The sequence below is a fragment of the Schistocerca serialis genome, chromosome 4, assembly GCF_023864345.2.
Source record: "Schistocerca serialis cubense isolate TAMUIC-IGC-003099 chromosome 4, iqSchSeri2.2, whole genome shotgun sequence".
Lineage (NCBI taxonomy): Eukaryota > Metazoa > Arthropoda > Insecta > Orthoptera > Acrididae > Schistocerca > Schistocerca serialis.
In genome coordinates this window covers 72,169,579-72,196,719 of record NC_064641.1, presented here as the reverse complement: position 1 = coordinate 72,196,719, position 27,141 = coordinate 72,169,579, and the positions used below count along the sequence as shown (strand labels likewise).

At 39.4% G+C, this 27,141-nt stretch overlaps 1 protein-coding gene across 2 annotated transcripts in view; it reads left to right on the top strand.

The window, feature by feature from the left end:
- The window catches only part of LOC126474053 (2-oxoglutarate and iron-dependent oxygenase domain-containing protein 3-like), a 50,382-nt gene that overhangs the window by 1,573 nt on the left and 21,668 nt on the right, over positions 1-27,141 (top strand). For both annotated transcript variants that reach the window (XM_050101465.1, XM_050101466.1), the window contains 3 exons: positions 17,463-17,665; positions 17,812-18,046; positions 20,232-20,385. In XM_050101465.1, the coding sequence (XP_049957422.1) occupies positions 17,463-17,665; positions 17,812-18,046; positions 20,232-20,385 (592 nt within the window). The remainder of the gene's footprint in view (positions 1-17,462; positions 17,666-17,811; positions 18,047-20,231; positions 20,386-27,141) is intronic.

Here is a 27,141-nt window from a genome sequence, read left to right as displayed (position 1 = left end):
TTTCTTCTAAATCAGGGTTTAGAGAACAAAGGATTTAAGAATGAAATATATTTGTCATATTTCATTTTACAAATTACTACTGTAGTTCATTTTCTCAACATCCATCTTTTTTGTGCAAATTTCTGTAATGCACTGAGTGGCAGAGCATATTTATTGTTGTACAACATATAGGCCTATATTAAGACTTCCTCCCTCTACAGGAGAAGAAGAAAAATGACTGTAACTATTCATGTGTGTGAGCTGTTACTTGTCGTCTTCGATCCTTTGTAAGTGATATTCTGGATGCTAGAGCATGTTGTACCTTGACATGTGTATCTTTCATGAGATGTTAGACATTTTTCTTCGTGTATTTATCAGTTCAGATTTTGAAACCTTTCTGTTACTCTTTTATTATTATTATTATTATTTTAAATGGTCTGTGTCGTCTCATCATGTTTCAAAGATCACATCGAAAAGGGGAACCTTTGAGGATTTATAATGAAACAAAATATGCATTAAGAAAAATGTACAACCAATTCAGAAAACCAAATAAGGGCACCACTTTGATGATACTACTGATCTCTGTGACCTACCAAAGTGCAAAATTGATTGATACATATAAGTACTTATCAAACATGAAATGTATACCTGCAGCCCCATAAACGTGGCTGTTGTAACAATGGAAATTGGGAGTGTGATCATGGAAATATAGAGGAAAGGGCAGCAAATAAGTAAGGGCCATTCCGTGCCAAGTGGTCTAATATCGAAAAATGTTCCCACATGACCATCATGGATTTTGATGAAATTTTGTATGAACATTCACACATGTTTTCAATGAACACTGGTAAAGCTTCAGTTTCAGAAATTCAAGACTTGCAGAGATATAGTCACTTGTTTGAAACCATAGCACAGCTTCCAATAGTGCATCCTTGAATTTTCAGCAACTTTGAGATGAGATATATCTGTAAGTATTTGTATGAAAGAAACAAAACTTGGCCATCTTATACAACTTTTAGAGCTCTTTAAAGTAAAATATTAAGAAAAGGATTTCTGAGAAATTTTCATATAGATAATTTAAAGCAAAGTTGGGCAAAAAAATAGCTGTTTAAATAAAAAAAACCCGAACTTTAGTTTTTTATATCTCCAAAAGTAATTGTGGGATGTACATGAAACATTGCACACCATAACTCAACAACACAAGGTCTTAGAATATAAAATTCCATTCTCCTATTGCTATCCATTATTTCACAAATCTAGGGTGAAGTTGACGATTTTTCAAAAAGTGCTAAAAATGGGTATTTTTAGTCAAATTTTTCAAAAAAGTGTTTTCTCCAAACTTCTAAACTATGGTCATTAGAAAGAGCATATTCTAAACTATCTAGAAAAGTGCAAGCATATAAGGCCCTAAAAAGTAGCATCATCAAAGAGGCGCACTGGAAGTTTGAACACATTTTTCTGGCACTCAAATTATACCTGAAATCTTTTATTTTGCCTTATCCATGTTTATTAATGTCTGGGATAAGTGAAATAAGAAGTCCTGATGAATAGGACCTAGCTTAAGTCCAAATAGCAAAAGAATAAAAATAGAAACAATGTTCTTTCTTAATTGTCACCTCGTCTCCTCCCCCCCCCCCCCCCCCCCCCCTCTCTCTCTCTCTCTCTCTCTCTCTCTCTGTCACACACACACACACACACACACACACACACACACACGCTTATTATTAAGAATGAATGTAAATCGTGAAATTTATTGGCATAATCATCTAATTATTTGTAGCCTGTTTAATGAACACCACCAGCTTACTGATGGAAAAGAAGTGTATAAATGAGTTGCTATGGTCCATGGTGGCATAACCACTGCTAGTTTCATTTCACCTGAGAAAACCAGCATTCCCGTAGCCATAGGGGCCATGCCCGATAGCTTAGCAACAACAGCTACGGGTGGGTTTCTTTACCACAGGATCCCAAGCCTGATAAGAGTTTCTTTACACGGGTTCCCAAGCCTGAAAGTAAAATTATTTAAGTGCCCTGTGTAAAATTAGAAGGCCCTCTTGGGTTCCTTAGATTGTTTCCTCTAACCTGTTTCAGTTTTTGATATGCTACATTAATTTTCTGATGAATATCAAGGGGAATGGTGTATTGCCGGCCAGACGAATTTACTGATGGAGCTGGAATAACTACAATAATGTGGTGCTCCGAAACCCAGCACTTGTCACTTCTTGGTGGCCAATAAAATGAATTTACTGGACCATGTGGGTGCATAAAGTTTATTAATGGATCCCTTTGCTCTGTGGAGGTCTCACAGATATTCCCAATCCACCACACGTTTTCATAGATGCATGCAACATATTGTCCTGGTTGGAGAGCAGACATTAATATGCCTCCTTCATTACTGTGACCCATTTTAGCTAGAAAAAATGAACAATCATTTGAAACTCTGCTGACCTGAATTGTTGTTTCATCAATAGGTAAAAAGTGATGATCTTCTCTAGTGCCTGCTGCAGTTTGTCCAAGTTTAAACCTCTCTTCTTGTGACACAATATTTTTTTCAATTTCATCTTTACTGACAAAAACAAATTTCCATTAATGTTTTCAGAGCAGAAGTGAAACAGATCTAGGGGAGTAAGAATTTGTCCATTAAGTGGCCGTTGCAAGCTTGCTCTTGCTGCTAACCGCTTTGTTATACCTCCAATCCCATCACAAGGTGATTTCCCGTGACAAAAGTAGCAAAAAAATTCCATTCGGCTGTCATTTGGTTGTTAATTGGAAAAGCTAACGAATTTGAATGCTAAATAAAGTTGAGGTAGCAGATCTATCTGTAACACTGCCTAATGTTTACGTTTATGTCATATTCAAACCCACTTTTCATGATAAAAGCTAATACTGGATGGCATATTCGGTAACAGTGCATTAGATGGTGAACAAGCCTCAGAATAGTGTTTTGATGCATGTTATGTACAGATATAGTTACATAAAATATGAAAAATGCAAAGAGGGGCCACTTCATGACTTTTAGCCAGAAATTTAGTATTTTAGGTTATGTTAGAATTCACTGTCGATAAAATAGCCACATGTAATGTTAAGTCATTGCACTGTTTTTAATTGAAGAACTCTGTTGGCTTTCTACATCCAAGAGACAACTCACTGTGAGATGCATAATTTAATTCCATGTTTGTCACCATAAATGCATATTTCAGTGTATACGCCATTAGATAACTACCACAATCTTTTCAGTGGTGAGTGCAGCTCACAAACATTCTGGTTCATGTTTACTGCAAGCTGCATGAGTGGACCCAGATCATGGTACAGACAACACCTACAAAACATTGCCAAGTCAACGCCAGCTTTGACTGCACCATTCACACACTGTCTGTTAAATGCCTCATTTGGATGTTGGTGCATCGACTCGTAGCTTCAAATGAAATAAAGCAAAATTATAACTTACCAGACACACCTTCAAGCAGTTTCTGTGTTGTCTAGTCCACTGAAAATGTGCAGCTTTATGTTCCACTGTGAGCAGTGGCCTTTTGCAAGGTAACCATCTCCAAATATCCATTGCACACATTTCCCTTCATAGTATTTTCTTGGAAACTGATTGAGGTGGGCCTGTGTTTACTGGCAGCAACAATTCCTGTCGGGTTTGAAACTGATTGTTATTGACAAGGTGTGACACTTGTCTCCAGGCCCTGTCAGCTAGAATTGTTTGGAGACCAGACCACATATGCAGTGTTACATGGCCGTGAGTGCTTTTGTTGATGTTCATGTTATATCCTCCTTTCAAGATCCTGTCCATTCCTTTCAGGTGCCCTTCCAAGTCCTTTGCTGTCTTTTAGAGCATTTCAGTGTCATTGGCTAACCTCAAAGTTTGTATTTCTTCTCCCCTGACTTTAATTCCTGCTGCAAATTTTTCTTTTGTTTCCTTTACTGCATGCTCAATGTACAGATTGAAAAACATAGGGGATAGGCTATGAACCTGCCTCACTCCCTTCTCAACCACTGCTTCCATTTCATGCCCCCCTACTCACGTAACTGCCATCTGGTTTCTGTACAAGTTGTAAATATTGTTTCACTCCCTGTATGTTACTCCTGCTACCTTCAGAATTTCAAAGAAAGTATTCCACTCAACATCGTCAAAAGCTTTCCCTTAATTCTACAAATGCTATAAATGTAGGTTTACATTTTGTTATCCTATCTTCTGTTATGAGACTTAGGGCCAGTATTGTCTCACATATTCCTACATATCTCTGAAATCCAAACCGATCTTCCCCGAGGTCGAATTCTACCAGTTTTTCTATTCTTCTGTAAAGAATTTTGGTTAGTATTTTGCACCCATGTCCTAAGGGGGTTGGAACTGTAATAGTGGCAACTATTTATTTACAGCTCGTGCAAAATAGATATGTTTTTCAAAGTTTTACCTACCTTCAAAGTAGTCACCAGCATTGTATATAAATCATTACCAGCGATGTGGAAGTCATAGGATACACTTAGCAATCCCAGTTGTGTTGACAGTTTGAGCGGCGCGGTCTACTGCCCGACAAATTTGTAGCCCTCGTATCAAACTATTAGTTTGGTAATATTCGTACCTATCAGCACCTGCTTTCTTTGGAATTGCAATTATTATATTCTTTTTGAAATGTGGGGGTACCACAGAAATCGTAAATCAGGATGACTAGACAGGGCAAACACCACCCTCTTTAATATGAGGTCAGTGTCTTAACTACAACACTGCTTCATCCATTGGTCCTTACTGTACAGTGTTCTTTGATTTATACAGAATTTGCTCCAAGTAACTTACAAAACATAATTTTGGTCTTCATTGCTGTACCCTCTAAGGACACCTGCAGGTGATTTGCTGCTACTCTCCTTGCACCAACTCTAATTGGGTCAGAAAACTGACTCCAGCCCTGTAAACGTGCATCAGTGCCCCATGAACATGTTGATATCCTCCCCTTCATACACCTGAAAAATTGAGTCAGCATCCACCCATGATGAGGTGGATGTTGAATCCGTGCAAATGACAATACATAACCATCATACACTACAGATTGACAGTATTATGAAAAGGATTGATTGCCACTCGTTATAGGCTACAGAGTTGATGTTAAGTTGCAGACAGGCACAACAAAATAACTGATACACATTTGAGCTTTTGGTAAAAATACCTCCTTCTAAAGTAGAAAGAAGCACAACTCACACTCGTGACCACTGTCTCTGGCCACTGAGGCCGGATTCAGGTGAGTAGCGATCCGTCCTTTCTGTAATATGGTCGTTATTTTCTCCAGCGCAAAAATTGCCCGCAGTATTTATTTTATTTGTGTAATATATCTATTTGTTGGAGTGAATAAGCAAGAATTTAAGTAGTTGTAGAAAAATATCTAGAGTATGTGCTGTCATGGTGTTATAATTTTTGTGAATTATTTAAATCTGCCTATTATATTTAGGCCCTAATTTAAGTACAGGCAGATTTGGCCCCCATAGACATCAGTGAGACAACTTTTCTCGTTAAAGTATTTCTCAATGTGGCAGAAAGAAATGCAGTTTCTGACCGTTCCTACTGCTGTATTGTGTTGCCATTGTTGTTTTGAAATAAATCTCCTTTGTTGTTCAAGCAGTTCTAATAAAATGTCTTGTCAGTATCAGAGGTTTCACATAGATGAAGAGGTATCAGTTATAATAAATGAAGCAAGTGAAGGTGATGAAAGTGATCCACAAGAAGAAGATACAGTTGTGACATTCGATAGTGACGCAGCAATTGAAAATGAGAAGCTCACAGAGTTCATCCCCTGATGAGCAGCATGCATCTGCTTCCAGCATCATTGTTACAGCAAAAAGCGGTAGGGAAAATATTACTGCGCCTCCAAGACAAGTACACATGTCAGTACAAAATATAGTTAATTTTCGTGAAGGTTTGACTCGTGAAGGCTTGACCTCTAATGTGTCAGAATCTTTCCAAAAAGTTTATAACTCCCGAAATAATGAAGATAATCGTGGAGTATACAAACCAAGTCTGCTGCTCGTGGTCTCATGGTAGTGTTCTTGCTTCTCGAGCACGGGGCACCGGGTTCGATTCCCGCCGGGGTCAGGGATTTTCACTTGGCCCAAGATGACTGGGTATGTTGTCTCATCTTCATCGTCATCATTCATCCCCATTATGGACGGAGCATGGCAACAGCATACTACCTCCATTAGGATCTTGCCTAATACGGCAGTGCGGGTCTCCCACATTGTTCCCCTATGCTCTGTGAAGTAGCATGGGACTTCATTTCCATTCCATACAAACCAAGAAGCTTGTAATAAGAACTTAAAACTTACAACCATAGAAGAAATGTATGCCTTCATTGGTATTTTGATACTCGTGGGCACAAATAATGACACTAGACTGCATCTTGAGGACTTATGGGGGAAAGTACTGTGAAAGAATATCTACATAGCTACAATGAGTCATATTCAATGTGGAGAACTTATGCCCCTGATTAGATTTTATGATAAAGAAACAAGGACCGAAAGATGAAACTGAAGTTTTAGACAAAATTGACAAAATGTTTGTGAAATACTACCTACCAAGTGCAGATCTAACAATCGATGAAATGCTCTCCCTATTTCAAGGAAGATGTCCCTTAAAAAGACAAGCCTGGGAAGTATGGCATATAGATTAGGATGTTACCAGACGCACACACCCGGTATGCTCTAAAAATGGAAGTCTCTGCAGGGATGGATGAGGGACCTACCAAGGAATGGAGTGCAAAGGCAGTTGTTAGATGCCCAGTGAATCCACTGGCAGGAATTGGAAGAAATAAACAACAGGTTCTGATTAGACTCCCATAGACCTATCTGAGGAGCTTTACAATGATGACAAGTTAACTTTGGTGAGAACATTGAAAAGTAATAGAAAACACATACCAGAACAGCTATAGAAGGTGCAGGGTCAGGAGCTGTATTCCTCTAAGTTCTTATTCACAGATCCGAAAACAGGCAACGCACCAGTTACTGTTGTTTCATACATCTCCACACTGAAGGCTACTAAGAATCTCCTACTTCAACAAGGTGGAAAAGTCAACAGAGAAAAAAAAAGAAATATCAATCTCTACTACAATGAAACCAAAGGGGGCATGCACAGCATTGATCAGATGACGTGTTGTCCATTATTAAATTCCTCCAGGTATTTGGACTAATTGCTGAAATTGTGAAGTGCAGTATTTGCTTTGAGAACATGAAGTTGACCGGAGCTCCGGCACCTCTTCAGGCCAGGGATGGGGGTACATGTGCCGGTGACAGTGTGATAACATCTGGTGCTCCATTGGATGCGGTACGTGGTTCGAGAAATCTAAGCTGGCCACGGGAGAGATTATTTTGTTAACATACTATTTCTCTTATAGGTCCTCGATTAGTTGCATGGGACTGGAGTGAGTAAGAGAACAGTGTTAGACTGGTTTCCTTTTTGTAGGTAATTGTGTTTCGAGTATGTGAAGTACAGGGGTAAGTTGGGTGGGCCGGGAGTGGTGGTTGAGATCAGCAAGTCGCAGTTTGGAAGAGGAAGGGTAAATCTCTGTTTGGTTTGTGGGGGTGGGGGGGTATGCTGACTGTGTTTGTGACTGTGTTTTCAGACTTTTGTAGGGCTATGCTACGAGGGAATTGGTGGGGTTAATTGAAGAGTATATTGAGGAGGAGAGTACTGCAGTTTCAGATGCTTTTTTGTCTTAGAGGGGTTTTGATCATTTAGTTGTGAACCATGGTTTAGAGTTTACAAATTATGAAACTGGGGCATGTACTGATACAATAGAGGGGTTTTGGGTGTCAATTAAATCAGTCATCAGATGGGGAAGAGACACTCTTCTAACCTGCAGTCTCATTTAGATGAGTATTGCTGGTGGAAGAGTGTCCTTGGGGATTATTGTGTTTTTCTGAGGGCTGTGGGTAAGATGTATAGGTCGAAGGTGATTAGTTGAGAGGGTTTGGTATGTGCTGGTGGGGGGGGGGGGGGGGTTGTGGGTAATCTATGCGGGTTTAGGTAGGTTGGTTTTGGTTGGGGGAGGGGGATTGTTTTATGATTATGTTGTAGAGGACATTTTTGTTGCAGTAGTTGTTGATTTGTAAGGTGTGAGTTTCGTTTTCTTTGTGGTTTTTGTTTGGGGGTGAGGGGTGATGTTTGGGGTTGTTAGGTTGTGGGTGTTTGGGTTTCTTTGTTTTTGTGTGTGTGTGTGTGTGTGTGTGAGAGAGAGAGAGAGAGAGAGAGAGAGAGAGAGAGTGTGCTTGGGGTGGCCAACCTAGTTTGCAGAACTGGAATTTGTTGGTGGTGAGTATGTGTGTGTGTGTGTGTGTGTGTGTGTGTGTGTGTGTGTGTGTGTGTGTGTGTGTGTGTGTGTATATATATATATATATTTTGTACTGATTATGTTTTTATTTCTGTAGGGATGTTTGATTTTTAAGTTTTTGAGGTATTGTGGGTTTGGTTTTATTTTTCATAGTTGTAGGTGTTGATTTTTTGGCATCATCAGCTGTGGTTGACCTACATGGATTAAGGGAAATGTCCAATTGCAATTTTTGTAGATGTTGGTACCTTTTTTCAAGGGGAATGTCCAATTTTTGTAGTTGTTGGTATTGGTGTTTCGGTATCATCAGCTGTGGTTGACCTGTATAGGTCGAGGGAAATGTCTGATTCAACTTTATGTCCAATTCCAAGTTTTTTAGTTGTAGATGTTGGTGGTTTGGGATGTCAGCTGTGGTTGACCTATATAAATCAAGAGAAATGTCAGACTCCAATTTTTGTAGTTGTAGGTGTTTTTTTTTGTAATCGTTTTGTGTTTCTTGGGATCATGGTGTGCTTTTTTTATTTTAATATTTAGCTTATTTCCCCACCCTAAAACACTCAATTTGTCCTGTTTGACTATATTTTTGGAGGGAGATATTATTATTATCGTATTTATATGTAATTTTGTGTTTGTTGCCGTATGTATGTAGTGATGTCATAGGTGCCGTATTGAAGATGCTGAGAATGGTCATTTCTGCCATATTGATAATGTTTCAGGTCAGAGCAGACAAGTGGAATCGGACGCTTCTGTAATCCCCGGAGGAACTATCAGTTTCAAAATTTGCCAGTGCCATAGGATTTTCTATTATTATACCCCCACATTTGATTTGTATTTTGTTATACTTGTGTTTAACTTTTCCATTTTCACGTTTTATAAAACCCATACTACTTTGCTTTTATTTTCAAGATTATGTATGTTTTTTTTTTTCATTTTTTTGCAGGAAGTGTTACCCTCCTGTATATTTTTTCATACCTTGGTAGTAATCTAAATACAGTGGATTAACATAGTGCTTCCATAAAGACCTGAGAAATTTAAGTGTCAGCGTGTACTTTCTAATAGCTACAGTTATTTTCCTTAGCTGCTGAAATGCCTACGTTTGGAAAATTAATTTAAACAATGTGCAGAATTTAGAGAAATTAGCTACTACATTGTTTTCCATGTACATTTCATCCCAGGTTTGATTTACCAATGCCCTAGAAAAAGTATGTACAGGGCTATTACAAATGATTGAAGCGATTTCATAACTTCACTGTAGCTCCATTCATTGACATATGGTCACGACACACTACAGATACGTAGAAAAACTCATAAAGTTTTGTTGGGCTGAAGCCGCACTTCAGGTTTCTGCCGCCAGGGCGCTCGAGAGCGCAGTGAGACAAAATGGCGACAGGAGCCGAGAAAGCGTATGTCGTGCTTGAAATGCACTCACATCAGTCAGTCATAACAGTGCAACGAGACTTCAGGACGAAGTTCAACAAAGATCCACCAACTGCTAACTCCATTCGGCGATGGTATGCACAGTTTAAAGCTTCTGGATGCCTCTGTAAGTGGAAATCAACGGGTCGACCTGCAGTGAGCGAAGAAATGGTTGAACGCGTGCAGGCAAGTTTCACGCGTAGCCCGCGGAAGTCGACGATTAAAGCAAGCAGGTAGGTAAATGTACCACAGCCGACCGTTTGGAAAATTTTACGGAAAAGGCTAAAGCAGAAGCCTTACCGTTTACAATTGCTACAAGCCCTGACACCCGATGACAAAGTCAAACGCTTTGAATTTTTGGCGCGGTTGCAACAGCTCATGGAAGAGGATGCGTTCAGTGCGAAACTTGTTTTCAGTGATGAAGCAACGTTTTTTCTTAATGGTGAAGTGAACAGACACAATGTGCGAATCTGGGTGGTAGAGAATCCTCACGCATTCGTGCAGCAAATTCGCAATTCACCAAAAGTTAACGTGTTTTGTGCAATCTCACGGTTTAAAGTTTACGGCCCCTTTTTCTTCTGCGAAAAAAACGTTACAGGACACGTGTATCTGGACATGCTGGAAAATTGGCTCATGCCACAACTGGAGACCGACAGCGCCGACTTCATCTTTCAACAGGATGGTGCTCCACCGCACTTCCATCATGATGTTCGGCATTTCTTAAAAAGGAGATTGGAAAACCGATGGATTGGTCGTGGTGATCATGATCAGCAATTCATGTCATGGCCTCCACGCTCTCCTGACTTAACCCCATGCGATTTCTTTCTGTGGGGTTATGTGAAAGATTCAGTGTTTAAACCTCCTCTACCAAGAAACGTGCCAGAAGTGCGAGCTCGCATCAACTCATTGATGTGCACATGCTGCGCCGAGTGTGGGAGGAACTTGATTATCGGCTTGATGTCTGCCGAATCACTAAAGGGGCACATATCGAACATTTGTGAATGCCTAAAAAAACTTTTTGAGTTTTTGTATGTGTGTGCAAAGCATTGTGAAAATATCTCAAATAATAAAGTTATTGTAGAGCTGTGAAATCGCTTCAATCATTTGTAATAACCCTGTATTTTACACTCCAAGAAGAATCATTTGCAGCCTGTCTGTAGCTTTATTATCTGGCAGTAATGCTCGAAAAGATCATGATGTCTTACGAATACTTTACAATTCTCCCTGTCAATATATGTTTGCGAAAGGCCTAAAACTGAAGCTAAACTTTTTGATGCTCTTCTAGCAGAGTTTACCATTTCTATCACACCACATGTGCTCAAAATATTTAGGACATTATTACTGATTTCATCCTCAACACTAGTGATAGTTTTGGAGGCTGCAATTCTTTCTAGGACTTCAGTAAGATAGCCAATAAAATTCTTCAGGGATTGTGACCGTGTTAACATGTAAAATTTTGAAATGTTTTGGTGACTATTGCAAATGGCCTTCCTCAGGATTTTGCACTGAACTAGAAAAACTTAATTTCTTACATGGTAAGGGAAGAAGCTGTTTTTGTAGTCTGATTGGGTATTGAAAATTAGGCATGCCAGTAGTCTGCGTACGTACAGCTGCTGTGGTCTCCTGCAGGCATGTGTGGGTTGCTCCGCGAACACTGTCATCCCTAAGTGCTGTTACTGTTGGCAGCCAAGGCACTGGAAGTCTGTAGCCGTCTTCTTTATTCATGTTAGCAGGCCACTTAGCTATTTCTATTGCCTCTGTAACCTCGCCTCTCAAGGTAAGTGACTGTTTCACCAGTACGATTATTGGTTGGTGCTCTCATCCTGATGTTCCATCACCACTCTGACTTGTTGTTTCGTCTCAGATGCATCTGTCTTTCATTTTCAGATGTCTTTGTGCTAATGTGTCACCCTGTCTCACCTACTTACACTAGTCCACGCTCACAGCCAGTTTTGTAGACTCCAGCAGTATGCAGTTTGTTGAGCAAAGACATCTTTTATTTTGTTGCTGCTTTGAAAAAGTGGCTTGATACCTGCTCAGCAGAGAGTCCATATTACCTTCATCCTTTGTTGCCATAGTTTTCTCTGTCCTCTTTATCCCATAAAATTGGTTCCAAAGATGAATTTGAGGTTATGTAGCTTAGCCTTCAAATGCTTTTCTTTGCTGATTCTGTGGGCCCTCTAGTTAATGTATGAAGGGCAGATTTCTTCTGCTTAGAATGATAATGGGAGGCGACGTGTAGATACCTGTCCATGCCAGTGGATTTTCTACTTACTCTGTGGCCAAGTTTACCATCAGGTTTTTTGGTAAACTACCAAGGAAAGGCAACACCCCATTCTTTTTTATCTCCATAGTAAATTCAGTCTTGCTGTGCTATTTATTTAGGTGTTGGAGGAAGTTCCCTAGCTCTTCTTCTCCATGTGGCCAGATGACGAAGATATCATCATAGTGCTGGAACCAGCATTCTGGGTGTAACAGTGTGGACTGGAGAGCTGTTTCTTCAGATGCGTCAATTGAAATGTCTTCAGATGCTCCATTGAAATGTCTGGTGCAGTAGGTGAGAGAGAGGAACCCATAGCTACACAGCTATCTGTTCATAAAACTCCCCTTTCCACCTGGAATAGGTGGTTTTTAAAGAAGAATTGAAGTTTTTCTCATCAGCAGTCAGCACAACACCCTGAAGAAGGCCATTTGGAGCAGTGACTGAAACGTTGGAGTATTTTACTTATTAACACTGGGGTAGCATACATTGACCAATTTTGGGTCAGGAGGAATATACGATAGGAGTTGTCAACCTTGACCAGCGATGTATTGTTAATGGCTGCTGTGATGTCAAATTTTGATGTGTATGTGCACAGTTACGTTAGTTGGTGAAACCAGTTACTATGAAAGCTAAACAACCTGGTTGTGGTGACATATTGATCTGTACCTTGCTTGAGGTCTAGGTTAGGTAGGAAGGTGACAATTTGGTTGTGGGTTGGTGAAGTCAATGAATGTGTGTGTGTGTGTGTGGGGGGGGGGGGGGGGGGAGGGGGGGGGACACCTGTGGTGACAGACTGATCTGCAGCTTAGCCCATTTGAAAAAAGTCACTGATATTACATTACTGTCACAATGTTATTTATAAGTTGTGTGTTGTGTTTTCTAAGTCACTGGTCAAAGATGATGGCTCATACCAAATATTCCTTTTTATCCAGAATTTTATTGACAGTAACAATGGCTGCAAGAGGGTTTGATTACATTCAGTTAATTTGTTGATGAAAGTGTCCACATTACCGCTAGGTGGGTGCAACAGGCACAGAATAATTAACTTCTCAAGGATGTCTAGCATTTTTAGTTAAATGGCTGCCATTTCAGAAGGTGTACCTACACCAATTGTGATCAGATGTTCTCTAGTTTTAAGCAACTGCTGTTTACCTTATATTGGTATCTTAATATGTACTTGATTATGTGGCTGTTTTTCAAAGAAGCTGATTACCTACATCTGTAAGGAAAGATACTTTTTTACAAGATACCATTGCTTGCCATACAGATTTTTTAATTAATGCTACTGCTTGCCATGTAGCTGACAGGAATTTTCAGTCTTTGATTCTAAATAATTTACAGGACTGTCAAATGAAGTAAGTTTTGAACAGCCTTTTGAATTGGTAGGGATTTCCAGTTTCTGGCCTTATGTTATGTGGGACTTTGTTGAATACCTTTACACCAGAATACCTAACTCGACTACACACCATACTGGGAGACAAATTCTACATTAAAGAAAAATTTTTTTTTCCTTGTATCGTGCTTGTACAAGTTGGAGTTCAGCGGAAACTGATTTTTATTGATAACAAACACCATTTAAGGAGTAAATTCACAGGAAGGTGGGTATAAGAATGCCATGATTCTTAACAATGCCCCTGCAAGATGTTCAGTTATCTATTTTACACAATATTCTTACTGGCACTTCTACAGAATTAGTAGTTTATTTACTTTTGATGCATTACCCAAGAAGATAGTTCCATAAAACAGTCTTTACGTATAGATTGTTTAAATCTTTCATAAGGAAAGAACAGTCTCTCTTGATGAACCAAAGCGTCCTGCTTTCTTATGAATGTATAAAATCATACCATACATTTGATTTTAAACTTTTGTCTGTGTGATCATTCCACTGTGATTGTTACTCCCATGTTTGTACGACATGATTGACTCATTAATTGGGTACACCTAGCAGAGGCGATTTGAGAACATTTTTTCCACACACGTGACTTGTAATTTGGATATTCCTTGTCCTCTCTTTCTCGTCACATACTTTCATCTGAACATCTTACAGCTGTGGCACCCCTCTCAGCATGGTGCCCCAAGCAGTGGCTTGCGTCACTTGGGCCTTAAGCCATTCCCGAGTCCAAGACTGTTGAATTTTATTGTCCATAGAAGTGCACAGCTTAACATTCATCCAGAATGAAAGTTAGTTCTGAATCTTTGCACCAGGCTGATATTTTGTCTAGTGCTGAATGGATGTTGCCCAATTTTTATCTGTTCAGCTTATCTTTATCCTTATCCTCTACCCTTATTCACTGTCCAACATAGCGTGCTGATTTTTGCCTTTCAAGAAGTTCTGTGTCCAGCTACCAGTCTGAAATGATACCTCTTAAGGACATTTTCCATCGCATCTGTTGTTGTGGTACTGAATCAAAAAGTTTAAAAATGATCTGGAAACATTAAATCCAAGTGGTTACCTTTCTGTGGGTTGTCAGATATCATTTGTGAAGAATGTAAGTTGGGTTTTGGACAATTTGTGTTCAGAATCACCCGTCAATGGTAAGCAATGAAAACCTTGTAACTCCATTTGTTAAATTTTACAGGAGGTGCAAAAACGGTTTCGTAGAATATAGTGTAAAGTGATACAGATAAAGTTGCTACAAGTGTAACTATGCAGTAGAAGTCTAGTTATTGGCAGATTAAAGAAGTATCTGCAGTTTTTAATATATCTTTGATCATGGAGTAAATGGTTACTGGTATTACAAGGTCTTCACTGACAGATTGAGTTAACGAGGTCTTCATTGCATACCATCGCAATGCTGCTTAACAGTTGTTACAGCTACTTTGTATAATAACTGATGAAAGAGTTAAAAAATTAGCATATGTTGCATACTTATATTAATTGATGTTACATGGAATAATTTCTTAGGTAATTCAACACATAGAAACAAAGTACAGTATTCAGTACTCTGCTGTAACCTCATGTAAGCAACTGTTTAAAAAATTGAGCATAATAACAACAGCCTCACAGTGTATTTAGTCTCTTATGATATTGGTTGCAAAGAATCAGGAAGAGCTTAAAAAATAAAAATAACTGACCACCACCCTTGTGAATTGAAAGTGATGGCAAATAGTGAAAAGTTTTAAAAACGAATTGAAATCTTTTCTGCTTGACAAGTTGTCCTATTCTGTAGATGCATTTCCAAGTAGACAGTTTCTGCATGTGGCTGGATTACATTTATTGAATTTTGTTGTAGGTTAAAATTTCAAACATGCAGTTGTGTAAGCAGCAACAGTGAAAATACATCTTATTAGTAGACTTACTGACATTTTCCATATCTCAGTGAATAGTTACAAATGTGACATGCAGAACATGTAAATTAGCTAACCAGATTTTGAGTGCAGAAGCATCAGGCACTTTAGAAAGCCCACCGTTTTTGGCCTTAGAATGAGTTTTGTCAGGTACCAGATAAAGCACTGTGAAACCAAGATTACTAGTCTTTCAGTGTCGTAATATTCTCTACGAAGAATTGGATCCCAGCCTTTGTTTATTTCTTCTGAATCATCTCATTCTTCCAGATTGTCTCTGTTGGTTTAAAATGTCTACCACACAGCAGCAGTATGTGTGGAAGACTTGAGCTGTATGGATAGTGATCAGTGTTCTGTACTGGAAGGTATTGTGTGACTGTATAAGTTGTGGTGTGTTTTCTCATAGAATATGTGCTGAGCAGATGAATACAGTCATATCAGTTGCTTGCATTATATGATGTTTATTGCTCGATGAATGTCAGTCTCCACAGCAGGAGATGAAATCTTAGGAAGAATCATGTATCGTAAACCATCATTAAAATCCCAAGAAAATCAGATACTGCAAAGGGATGAAGCACCAGCTGTGGAATCCTGCAGTCTTGATTATTTCTCAGAGTTGGTGACAGTAGGTTCTGTGGCTTTCTCCAAAGACTGAGTAATGGTAGCATTTTTTATTGTACATGATCTGGATGATTTCCAGACAGAGCATGCTGGCAACCCTTTCGAGGCCTGTATGATAAAGCCAGCCGTCATTGTGTGTGTAATAATGCAGCAGAGGTAGGCCACGTCATGCTTCACTGCTGCCATAGTCTCAGCAGATTTTCTCCTCTTCAGACTTGGCAGTTTGATGCTCACTGTAGACAAATGAAAATGGTAACTGCAGTAATGTTCAGCATCTCTTGTCACTGTATGCTCATTTATTTGCTTATCTTTGTGTTGTGGCATGAAGTGTAGTAGCAGCAAGAGCATTAGACAGCCTGAGAAGTGGTGCAGTGGTGAGACACTGAACTCATATTCACTTCAAATACCCTTCAGCCATCCAGATTTAGATTTTCTGTGATTTCTCTAACTCACTTAAGACAGATGTTGAGGTGGTTGCCTGGAAAGTGCATGTCCAATTTCCTTTCGCGTCGTTTCCCAGTCAAAGCTTATGCCCTGTCTCTAATGACCTTTTCAACAATAGAATGTTAAACCCTAGTCTTCCTTCTTTCCATTTAGTACTTTTTACAGATTAAAAGATGAGTCCTTAAATTGTTTGAATCATTAAAATGTGGTCGATTGTGAGAAACATGTTCTGTACATGCCTATTACAACACTTCATTCGTTCCCATAGCAGGTTACTTCAGAAAAAAAAAATTTGAAGCCACTTGTTGCTGATTGGGAACTGTCTCTTCTTTACATGATTGGCTCTCTGTGTTTCTTGCGTATATGCTATGATATTCTAAGGTGCACATGGGCACAAATTTCATATTTATAATTCAGTTCACTTATCACATTTGCCTGAGTGAAAGAAAATAAAACATAATTTCTCTCCTTGTTGACAAATCATTTCTTTGGCAACTGTCTTCACTTCCAGTCAGATAAAATTTGAGTCTTTCTGACAGTGTCATTCATCTTGTTCTGCCCACATCTTTCATTACAACCGTGCTTTATCTGCAGTTGGCTTTAAACTGTAATGATTATTATGTTTTACAACAAAATTATTATTATAAATCTTTCTAATTATTCATCTTTGAAAAATGAAGGAACATTTTTATGCTGAATGTTTGTTATTGTCACATTATTTTCATTTTAGCATTTTATAGATCTTGCAACAGTTTCACATTTGAAATGACATGTTCTGTTATCATGTATCTTAGACACACAGGCTCTGTGGAATAAAAATAGGGCCAGCCGCTGTGGCCGAGCGGTTCTAGACGCTTCAGTCCGGAACCGCGCTGCTGCTACGGTCGCAGGTTTGAATCCTGCCTCTGGCATGGATGTGTGTGATGTCCTTAGGTTAGTTAGGTTTAAGTAGTTCCAAGTCTAGTAGACTGATGACCTCAGATGTTAAGTCCCATAGTGCTCAGAGCCATTTGAATTTTGAATAAAAATATATAAACACATGATTAAATTTGAGCTGTTGTGTAACATAGTCACTATCTAAACTGAAATAAATATATTAACTATATGTCCATTGGAGTTTTATTTTTTCATTATCACATTTTCAGGAAATATGGTCCTATGCCAAAGTTTCCAAAGCAAAGACTTTGGGCAAGAGGCATACTGATGGTTGGAGTCATGGCGGTAGTATATTTTACATCGAAGAACTCTCGTGAAATATGCATAGCAAAACAAAAGGATGTTTTGCAACACCAAGCACAAGACATTGCCTGTTCAAATGAAATAAAAGCAGAGCTCATGAAATTTCCAGGTACAGAATAAAAATAAAAAAGTCTGTGTATATCAGCTTCTGCCTAACTGGTCAACAATGCAAATTTATTTTATGCACAAGGAGTTGGAAACTTCAGCAATAAGATTGACCTCCTCTCATAATATCAGTTTTTATTTTTTCTGCAGGATGTGCACCTGCCCGTTGTGGACGGTTGGTATCTGATAAGTTAGTTTCAGCAACAGAGGCAGAGATGCTGCTCAGTCTTGCTCAACGAGGTATTGGACTTGGTGGCTCCGATGGAGGAGCTTCAATTTTGGACCTCCACTCAGGAGCGCTGTCACATGGAAGAACTTTCACCAACATATATATGTTGGAAAAGGCAAAGAATTTATTCAAGAAACCTGACTTTGCAATATACAAGTAAGCATACTGTGTTTTTCAAACAGTCAGTTGTAATTTTGAATGTGTGGTGGAAGACAGAAAGAAAAGTACCCAATTTGAAGCCATTAATTTGTGATGTCATCTAAGTAAATAGTTATGCAGAGAAAGGCTAGACTGATTTTTTTAAAAGTAGGCTAATTATTTACCAGAAGTGAGTATCATTTGAGAACAATTTGTGCTTGGAGTGAGCCTATCCTTGTAAACGTATTTTTCACTTTTAACACATCTTTCCTGTGGCAAAAATCACCCCATTATTTTAAATTCATATGTTTACTGAGGTATTGTGATATACACTCTTAATTTATTGTGACAAATTTAAAATGGCCACTTCTTTTGAACCAGTGAATGAAAACCAATGGTTTGTGTAATATTGGGCTGGTGTAGTAGTTTGGTAGTATTTTTCCACAAGTTTAATAAACACAACAGATGCATGTAACAGAGACTTCAGTCATCAGTAATATATTCTCCTTCACTATTTACAGCAGTCTGCCAACAGTGGGGTGACTTTTCTATTCTGCAACAGTAAAATCACATGGGTTTGAGGCAAAGAATTCATCAAACCATGCTCGGAGTGCATTTTCATCCGAAAAGGAAGTTCTTTGTAGGTTGTTCAATAGTGAGTGGAAAAGGTGAAAATCTGAGAGTGCGGGATCAGGTGAATAAGGTGGGTGTGGAATGATTTTCCAGCCCAGTTCTTGTATAGTGTTTTTGCCAGTCTAGCAGAATGTGAGCCGGCGTTATCGTAGAGTAGCATCACTTCATTCAGTCTTCCTGATCATCATTCTTGGTTTGTGTGTGCAAGACATTCCAGTTGCTGACAGTAAATATCAGCAGTGATGGTTATTCCTCAGGGAAGCAATTCATAGTACACCACACTTCCGCTATTCCACCAGATGCACAACATTATCTTTAGTAGATGTGCGCAGGTCTTTGTACGGGAAGTTGCTGCTTTGTTTGGGCTCAACAATTCTTTTCCTTGTATTAGCATAAAGACACCATTTCTTGTCACCAGTAATGATACAGAATAGGAATGGTCAGTGTTGTTCAAGAACCAGTTGATGACGAGCAAGCAGAAATGCAAATTTTTGCACAGAAATCCACCCACTGATTTTTGTGGTTTTGGTTTAGAGCATTCGGCACCCATACATATGATTTCTGAACCTTTGCCGTTGCATGCAAATGTTGCACGATGGAACGATCACAGTTCATCACATTTGCCAGTTCTCGAGTTGACTGATGTGTATCATTGTGGATTAATGCATTTAAACAATCTTCATCAAACTCTGAAGGTATTCTTGAATGTGGAGAATCACTAATGTTAAAACAAATTCTCTGTACAATGAGTAAACCAGTGGCATTATCCGCATACACAGCACAAATGTCTATAGCTGCCTCCACTGCTGTCAGTCTTCTATTGAACTCAGGTAGAAGAATATGTTGGAAATGTTCAGATTTTTTCACTTGGCACTCTATTTTCTAGCCTCCACAGCTCTACTCACTATCTCCAAATGACAATATGTAAACTCAAATAGCAACAGTGAACTACAAATAAAAAATGACATCAATAATTAAACCCATAGCAACTCTAGTACCAACAGGCAAAACACAAATGCTGTGAACTTATGCACCAACCTCATATTTTGTATGCTGAAAACACAACTCACCATAATTTAGCAGTTACAGTAAATATAAACTGAAGTTTAATGACTGACTCCTGTGTCATGAAGTAACAGTAAAATGCTCTGAAGTGCTTCCTAGAGCAGTTTTATTGTTAAATTCATGTCTCATTTTCTGAATCTTTTATACCAGTTGTGAAGGATGGTAGGAAACCAAAGAAAGCTGTATTACTTTCCGGCACTATTGTTTGTGTGCTTTATGAGTAAAATCCCTGTAGTTGGTTAGAGATGTTATTGAGGAGAACTCAATGTGATCAGCAGTGAAGAGATATTGCTAGCTGTAGAGGCAAAGCATGAGCATGAGAAAGGATAAGTGCAAAGGGTAGAAGAGACAATGCCCTATTTTTCCCCTCATTAATTATAATTGTGTCCTGTAACATTTTACATCTTGTGTTTTGTAGTTTGCTTTCAGAATTTTATATGGCCCATTTTAAATGCTTATTGCATCCTGTATTAAAATTTAATTAGTGCTAACTGTCTCATTTTAGAATTGTGAAATTAAAGATCCAGCAAGCTGTTGCATATCATTTCGGTTTGGACTACACTGCAATCCATTTAACACATCCCACATTCTTTTCTCGCCTGACTGATGCTCCTCCGAAGACTGTACATGATGAATATTGGCATCCACATGTGGATAAGGTGAGTTGTGTTGAATGTGTTAACGATCTGAAACCTTCAGTGGACTGGTGCAGTTAATGTATATTTAACAGTTCATACATGAAATATGTGTAAATGGTGGTGATTCTTTTTACAAAAGGGGTCTGATACATTTATTGAAATTATGTTAATGTGCATTTATTATATGTAAATATATAATGAAGGGCAAGTCTCTGGAGTGAATCTTCATTCTGCAGCAGTGTGTACGCTGTTTTCAAACTTATTGGGCCAGATTAAAACAGTGTGGGGGACTGGGTAATTCTGTCAGTAAGAGCATATCTTGCGAAAGTCAAGGTTCTAGATTCGATTCCTGGTGCAGCACACCAATTTAATATACCATGGAAATTTCAATAGGCTTCTGATTTAAAATAACAGGAGTGTAAGAGTGCACAGGTTTCTGTGGCAAAAAGGCATGTTGGAGGTCTTTGGACAAAATCCAGCGTGATCTTAATAAGAACTGGTTTATTACAAAAGAATGAACTACTTTTGTAAAAAATATCTTGTACTAAGGTATTTCATAATTGTCCTAAATTGGTTTCTTTAAAAAGAATGCAGCTAAGTTGTTTGCCTGTCCTTGCACTGTCTGAGATTCTGCTACATTTCTAACAAACTTGAGGTCGATAGGATGTTAAGTTCTAATGTTACTAGTTTGTGCTTTTAACTTTTTCGCTTGAAGATACATCAAAGAATTTTTTCTATATTTTTCACTTTTTCTTTCCTTTTTTCATGATCTGCTAATATGTATGATGTTAAACATCAGATAACAAGAATGTTCAATTAATGAAAGCTGAAATGTATTTTGGGGGAATTATAAAATTGATTTGATTTGATCAGTGTAAAGATGGATGCCTCTTTGAACACTGATAGAATGCAAAATAAAATTGTAGTAGCTGGGCTGGCTTATGTAGTACTTCTTTTCAATACAGTATAGCTCATAGAATTAGTTGTGTAGGACTGTTTATTGGGGACATTTTCACGAGAGCTGCCAAAAATTGAAACTGAGTGATATAGTTGTTGAGGCATTTAATTATCTCAAAATTAATTTGCTGAGTGCAAATCTTTGACATTAGCTGTATTAGGTGTAGATCTACTACCCAGTAGTGAGATATGAAAATTTATGCAGGACCAGGACTCGAACTCGGATTTCCTGTTCATCATGAGTGGTCACCTTAACCACTTCAGCTATCCGTCACCCTCTTTACATCTTTATATCGTAGTCCATTGAATTCATTACCTAATGCTCGCAGTGTTACTTGGATTCCTGCAACACGGAGAATGAGACAATGAGGAGTCGATACCAATGTTGTAGTCATCACGTACTTGCATGGCCTTGTAATATTTACTTGTATGTCTGAAAGAACAGCCACAATGTAGACAGTTGAAGATTTGACAAGAAGAACAGCCTCTGACAGTTACGTATGTAACACATAGTTTCATTTCATCTGTACATCTCGATGTATCTGATATCTGAAGATTGGTTATCTGGAAAAGCATAATTTTAAAGTCATTCATTCATCAGTGGATGATGTTTTAGTAAGAGACCTATTCAGCATTTGTGCAGTACTGTTCCAACAGTGTAGATGGATGGATCTAGTAGGCAGTATGGTCGCGGTGCGTGCAGTTCACCACACAGGGCATGACTGTAGTGTTGTGGTGGCAGGTGTCAAACATTGATCCATCATGGGAACAGTACATGGAATAATTCCTTAAGAAGCACGAGCACAGTGCTGGAGAGGATGGCCTCGGCTGGCGAAGTGTGCTGATGTCAATAGCAGCCCCTCGTATGGACAGGGTGTGGTGTTTTCCCTCAGGCAGTGGCAGCAGCTGGTGGAACGGTGTAGTCAGTACAGTAGTCGAGGTGAAGACGTACAAGTGTGGGTGACAGCTAGTGGTTGACAGAAAATGTTGGCATTGGCAGCTGGTGTCGTTATGGTGCTTGACGAGAAGCACGGGGGACAGACGGAGTCGAGCTGCAGCCCGCAGCATGGATAATGGCAGTGGCAATGAGCAGAAGTAGTGGTTATACACTCAGGTTGTGATGGCTAGGCGTCTGTATGACCGAAGCTTGAGCCCTGGCCTGCCAGGGAGGTGATAAACAGTGGGTGCCCTACTGGTGAAAAGGTGACACAAGCAGCAGCCGGCGGCTAGTGAAGACAGAGTCCAATAATGGCACATTTGAAGTGGTAGGAAGGTGTGTGGGGAGTGGAAAGGTAATGGGACCACCAATAAAGTATTCTTTAACCACAATTTATTATTGAAAACAACTAAAATGTTTACAGTGAGGAAACACAAAGAGCTAGATTCAATACTTGAAATGCTTGTAAGTAAAGAGGTTATTAAAAAACAACATAGTTGCCCCACATGGGAGAGTCCAAATGGAATTACCAAACTATTCAAATACTTAGTACTTGCTACCAAATTGTTAATCAGCCTGTGGTATTACTCGTTAACAGAAAAATTCAGGAAATGAATTGACTACACTTAACAACTGCAAAATTGGCTTAAGGCCAAATAAAAGTTGTGTTCCATTGGTAAGCAAAAATAATTTAAACTTACAGGTAAGTGTGGTAAAAGTACCAGGTAGAAGCGATGAAAGTATAAACAGACAACTAACTGCAGGTCAAGAACATCAGTTGATGAAATCAATAATTAAACTTAGCAATAACATAAATGGCTTATGGCCCAATAATAAAACAGTAACAAAATTTTTAGGTACTAAAATTTATCAAACGAGGAACTTCAATACTATTCTAAAACGAAAATATGTGTAGGATAACTGAATTAATGGCCGGGGGCCATACAACAAGCTTTACAAATGGTGATGTTGCTTTAGGATTTGCCTGAAATTTTGGTAATACACAAGAAGTTCATAAGTAACTTCACAGTGACCTATAGGCACAATGTCCAAGCGTAATAGTAGGCTGAAAAAGTGAGGTGCTAAAGATCACCTATAGGCAGTGTTATTTTTTTCACTGTAAATAAACAAATGAGCAAATAGTTATCAAGCAGTCAACTACTTCATGAAAGTAGCAAATGACTTGTAACACATGCTTGATGTAATCAACAGGCCAGCTGCCTTACCAAAATGGATCTTTTTTCATTGATATATCACAAAATCTGTTTGCCGATTGTCATTGGATCAACTAAGGCACTGGGTCTGTGATGAATAACGCAGTGAGTAATGGCTAATCTCTCTTGCAACATACAAATATAGACAATTAAAGACTATTTTAGTTAAATTTAAAATCAATGCATAAAATAAGTTTGACAAGAACTCAAAGCATTGAACAGTAAACTAACAAAATAAAGGCAATTGGGGAAGCACTAAGCCATAAGCAGTATTCTTATGGAATGTCAGAACCATGAAAAGGCTTATGAACTTTGAATAAACACTATTCATAAAATGCCAAACACTAGATAAATACGTAAGGCAGGCAGCTTATGGTTAATCTTAGTAGTAACTGCCTTGAACATCGCTTAAATAAAATACAAAACACCTTAAAGAAAACCGGAAAACATGACACAAAAGAACAGTGTAAGTAATATACAAAATGATATAACAGAAAGCAACTCTTGTGCAGACTACATCAAAATTGAAAATTTAATGCACATTCACCACAAATTTTGAGTACATGCCTAGCACCAAAACACAGTGCCAGACTGGAGTAATGACTGAAGTATCAAGCTGGCATGAAAGCAACCAGGATGCAGTTGTTCTCTTGTAGGTAAAGAACAAAATTAATACTTGTTAGCAATAGGTCTCACCATAGCCCACAGCGTGGAGTGGCAATGATTCGTCAAGCAGGCTTGCTTCCTTGAGTGGTTAAGTAGCTGACAGCTAAATTCCCAATGAGCATGATGGCTCTGATAATACTCCACAGCCAGGCCACCACCTTCCAGCTACATTCGGCCAAAGGGAGTGCTCACACATCCTCGGAAAGTGCAGGCCTCCAGCGCAGGCTCCAAACTGCCCACGGCTCCCCGTCAGTAGCCGAGTGTGACCCTACCTCCACATCTGCCACTGCTGCGTGTGCTCCCTTCCAGCTCAGTGTCCTCTGGTGTCCCAGCAACTGGCTAGGCATGAACATAGGGCAGATACAGTCAGTACTAGAATCTCAAAGACATTGTTCTTGTACGACTAAGATTGTCGACTCATCTCAATTCGACCATTTTGGGCTTCCCATCATAGCTAGCAGCTGCTGATGCCAGCATAATGTCTGTCTGAATTAGGCAGTATATATGCAAGCCAAGTTGACTAGTGTTTCTGAAACAACACTGCCCCTGACTTCAGAGTATTTATAATCACTGGGAAATTGTGACATTTGCCCCGAGCTGTCCTGTTAGGTCAGTGCCCCACGAGGCCTTTCAGTGCTGTCATGTGTCATAATTACTCCTGTCAGAAGTCCCAGGTGGCAATTTCTACAGTGTCAGTGTGCTGAATATGGTTTCTTGCATACTGACTACATTTGCTTTCACAAGTGAGCCTAGTTATTAAGATGGCTTGCGGCACCCTCCTTATGATGTCATTATGTTGGGTTGATCGCAGAGTTGATTGCAAGAGTCATTTGCTTTGCCAGGTGGAACTGTGACAGAGCAGTAGGAAAAGAAAAAGAAAAAAAGAAAGAAAAAAAAAGGTGGTGCAGCAGTGCTGGAGGACTTAGAAAATTGTAAACTAATGTGGGTAGTAATGTAAAATACTGGTGTACATTATCTAATTGTGACACAGAGCTACCGTACTATACATTTTATGGCACCAACTCTTGGAGGTGTTCCACTCAGATGTGTTAAACCTTAATGTTACATTGCTCATACAGCAGTAACTAGAGACTGAAAACAGTTAATTACTTAGCATCCATTTTCTGAACAATTGTTTATGTATTTTGAAAATTCAGAACAGGGCAAAGGCGCAACAGTGTCTGTGATGGCCCAGTGTCTGCAATTCAGTAACATGGACATTGTCAGATGAGCTGCTGTAAAAGCATATAGTGAAGATCAGGCATAATATTTAATAACTAGGGTTGCCATAGGTTCTGAAAATCAGGGAAATTTGAAATAAAACAAAAGAAAGACACTGGAAAAATCCCGTTTTTGTTTCAGTAGATGAAATGTTTTGTTTACTGAGGTGTCATGCATTGTCACTGGCTGGTTGCAGCTGAATACATGTGTTGCTTCCCCGCTCCCTCATCACTACTGCTTCTCTCCTTCCTCCCAGCTTACAGTCAGTGCTATCACCACTTCTTGTCACTAGCCTGGCAGCTGCCATTGAGAGGCAGGGAGGCGTGAGGAGTGGTTTGTCTGGATCTGATTCTCAGAGACTGTAGACGCAGTGGCCGGAGATGGCGGTCATGTGTGCATGTGTTGTGTGTGAGTGATTTGTGAACTTGTGTGTGTGCTCTTGTTTTCCGACAAAAGCTATGGCTGAGAATTTAGTTGTGAGAGTGTGACTGCCTTTTCTATGTGACTGTCTACGGCTCAGCAATCATCTTTACAGTGAGTTGCTACCTATCCTCATTATTGAATCAGAGTATTTGAACAAGTTATCTGTTACATGGATTGATCACCATGGTCTCATTTCATCAACATTTTGCCTGTGGCTTGTGAATAGCGGGTCACATGAGTGGATTTCCGTGAGGGGCCAGACCCGCAGGCTGCTTCTGCAGGTATCTGTGATGGATTGGGCCTAACAAACCAAAGACGTTCAGTTCCCACTAAAATGCGGGCCCTGCCCATTAGATCTAGTCTTAGCGATCTGCCCGCAGGCTGTTTCTGTTTGCGTGTGGTGTAATGCAGCGGATATTCATTGTTTATCCGTGGACCAAGGACTGCGGTGCTCCTCAGCAGGCCAGAGGCCACGGGCGATCGACTTCAGGAATTGCGACTGTCTCATCTTACGTGTGTTTTACAGTGTAGTGTTTTATAGACATTTTATTTGTTCTAGTATATTTTGGCACTTCAAAAGTGGTTTATATGTTACAAAGTATGGACGATAAGAAGAAGAAAATTGTCAGTCACTGGCGGTTTGTACACTATGTATTCATATACACTGAAGTGCCAAAGATACTGGTATAGGTGTGTGTATTGAAATATGGAGATATGAAAACAGGCAGAATAGGGTGCTGCAGTCAGCAACGCATCTCCAAGGTAGCGATGAAGTGGGGATTTTCCCGTACGACCAATTCATGAGAGTACCTTGAATATGAGAAATCCAGTAAAACATCAAATCTCTGACATCGCTGCAGCCGGGAAAAGATCCTGCAAGAACGGGACTGACGACAACTGAAGAGAATCATTCAACATGACGGAAGTGCAAACCTTCCACAAATTGCTGCAAATTTCAATGCTGGGCCTTCAACAAGTGTCTGTGTGAACCATTCAACAAAACATTATCAACGTGGGCTTTCAGAGCCGAAGAATCCATGGACCCTCTGTGTCAGCAGGGGACTGTTCAAGCTGGTGGATGCTCTCTGTGACCGTGTGGACCGTATGCAGTTGGAGTGATACGGGACCACTGATATGTCTAGAAACGACTATGACAGGTGACACGTACGTAAGCATCCTTTCTGATCACCTGTATCCATTCATGTCCGTTATGGATTCCGATGGACTTAGGCAATTTCAGCAGGACAATGGCACCCTCCACACATCCAGAATAGCTGCAGAGTGGTTTCAGGAACAATCTTCTGAGTTTAAACACTTCCCCTGGCCACCAAACTCCCCAGTCGAGCATATCTGGGATGT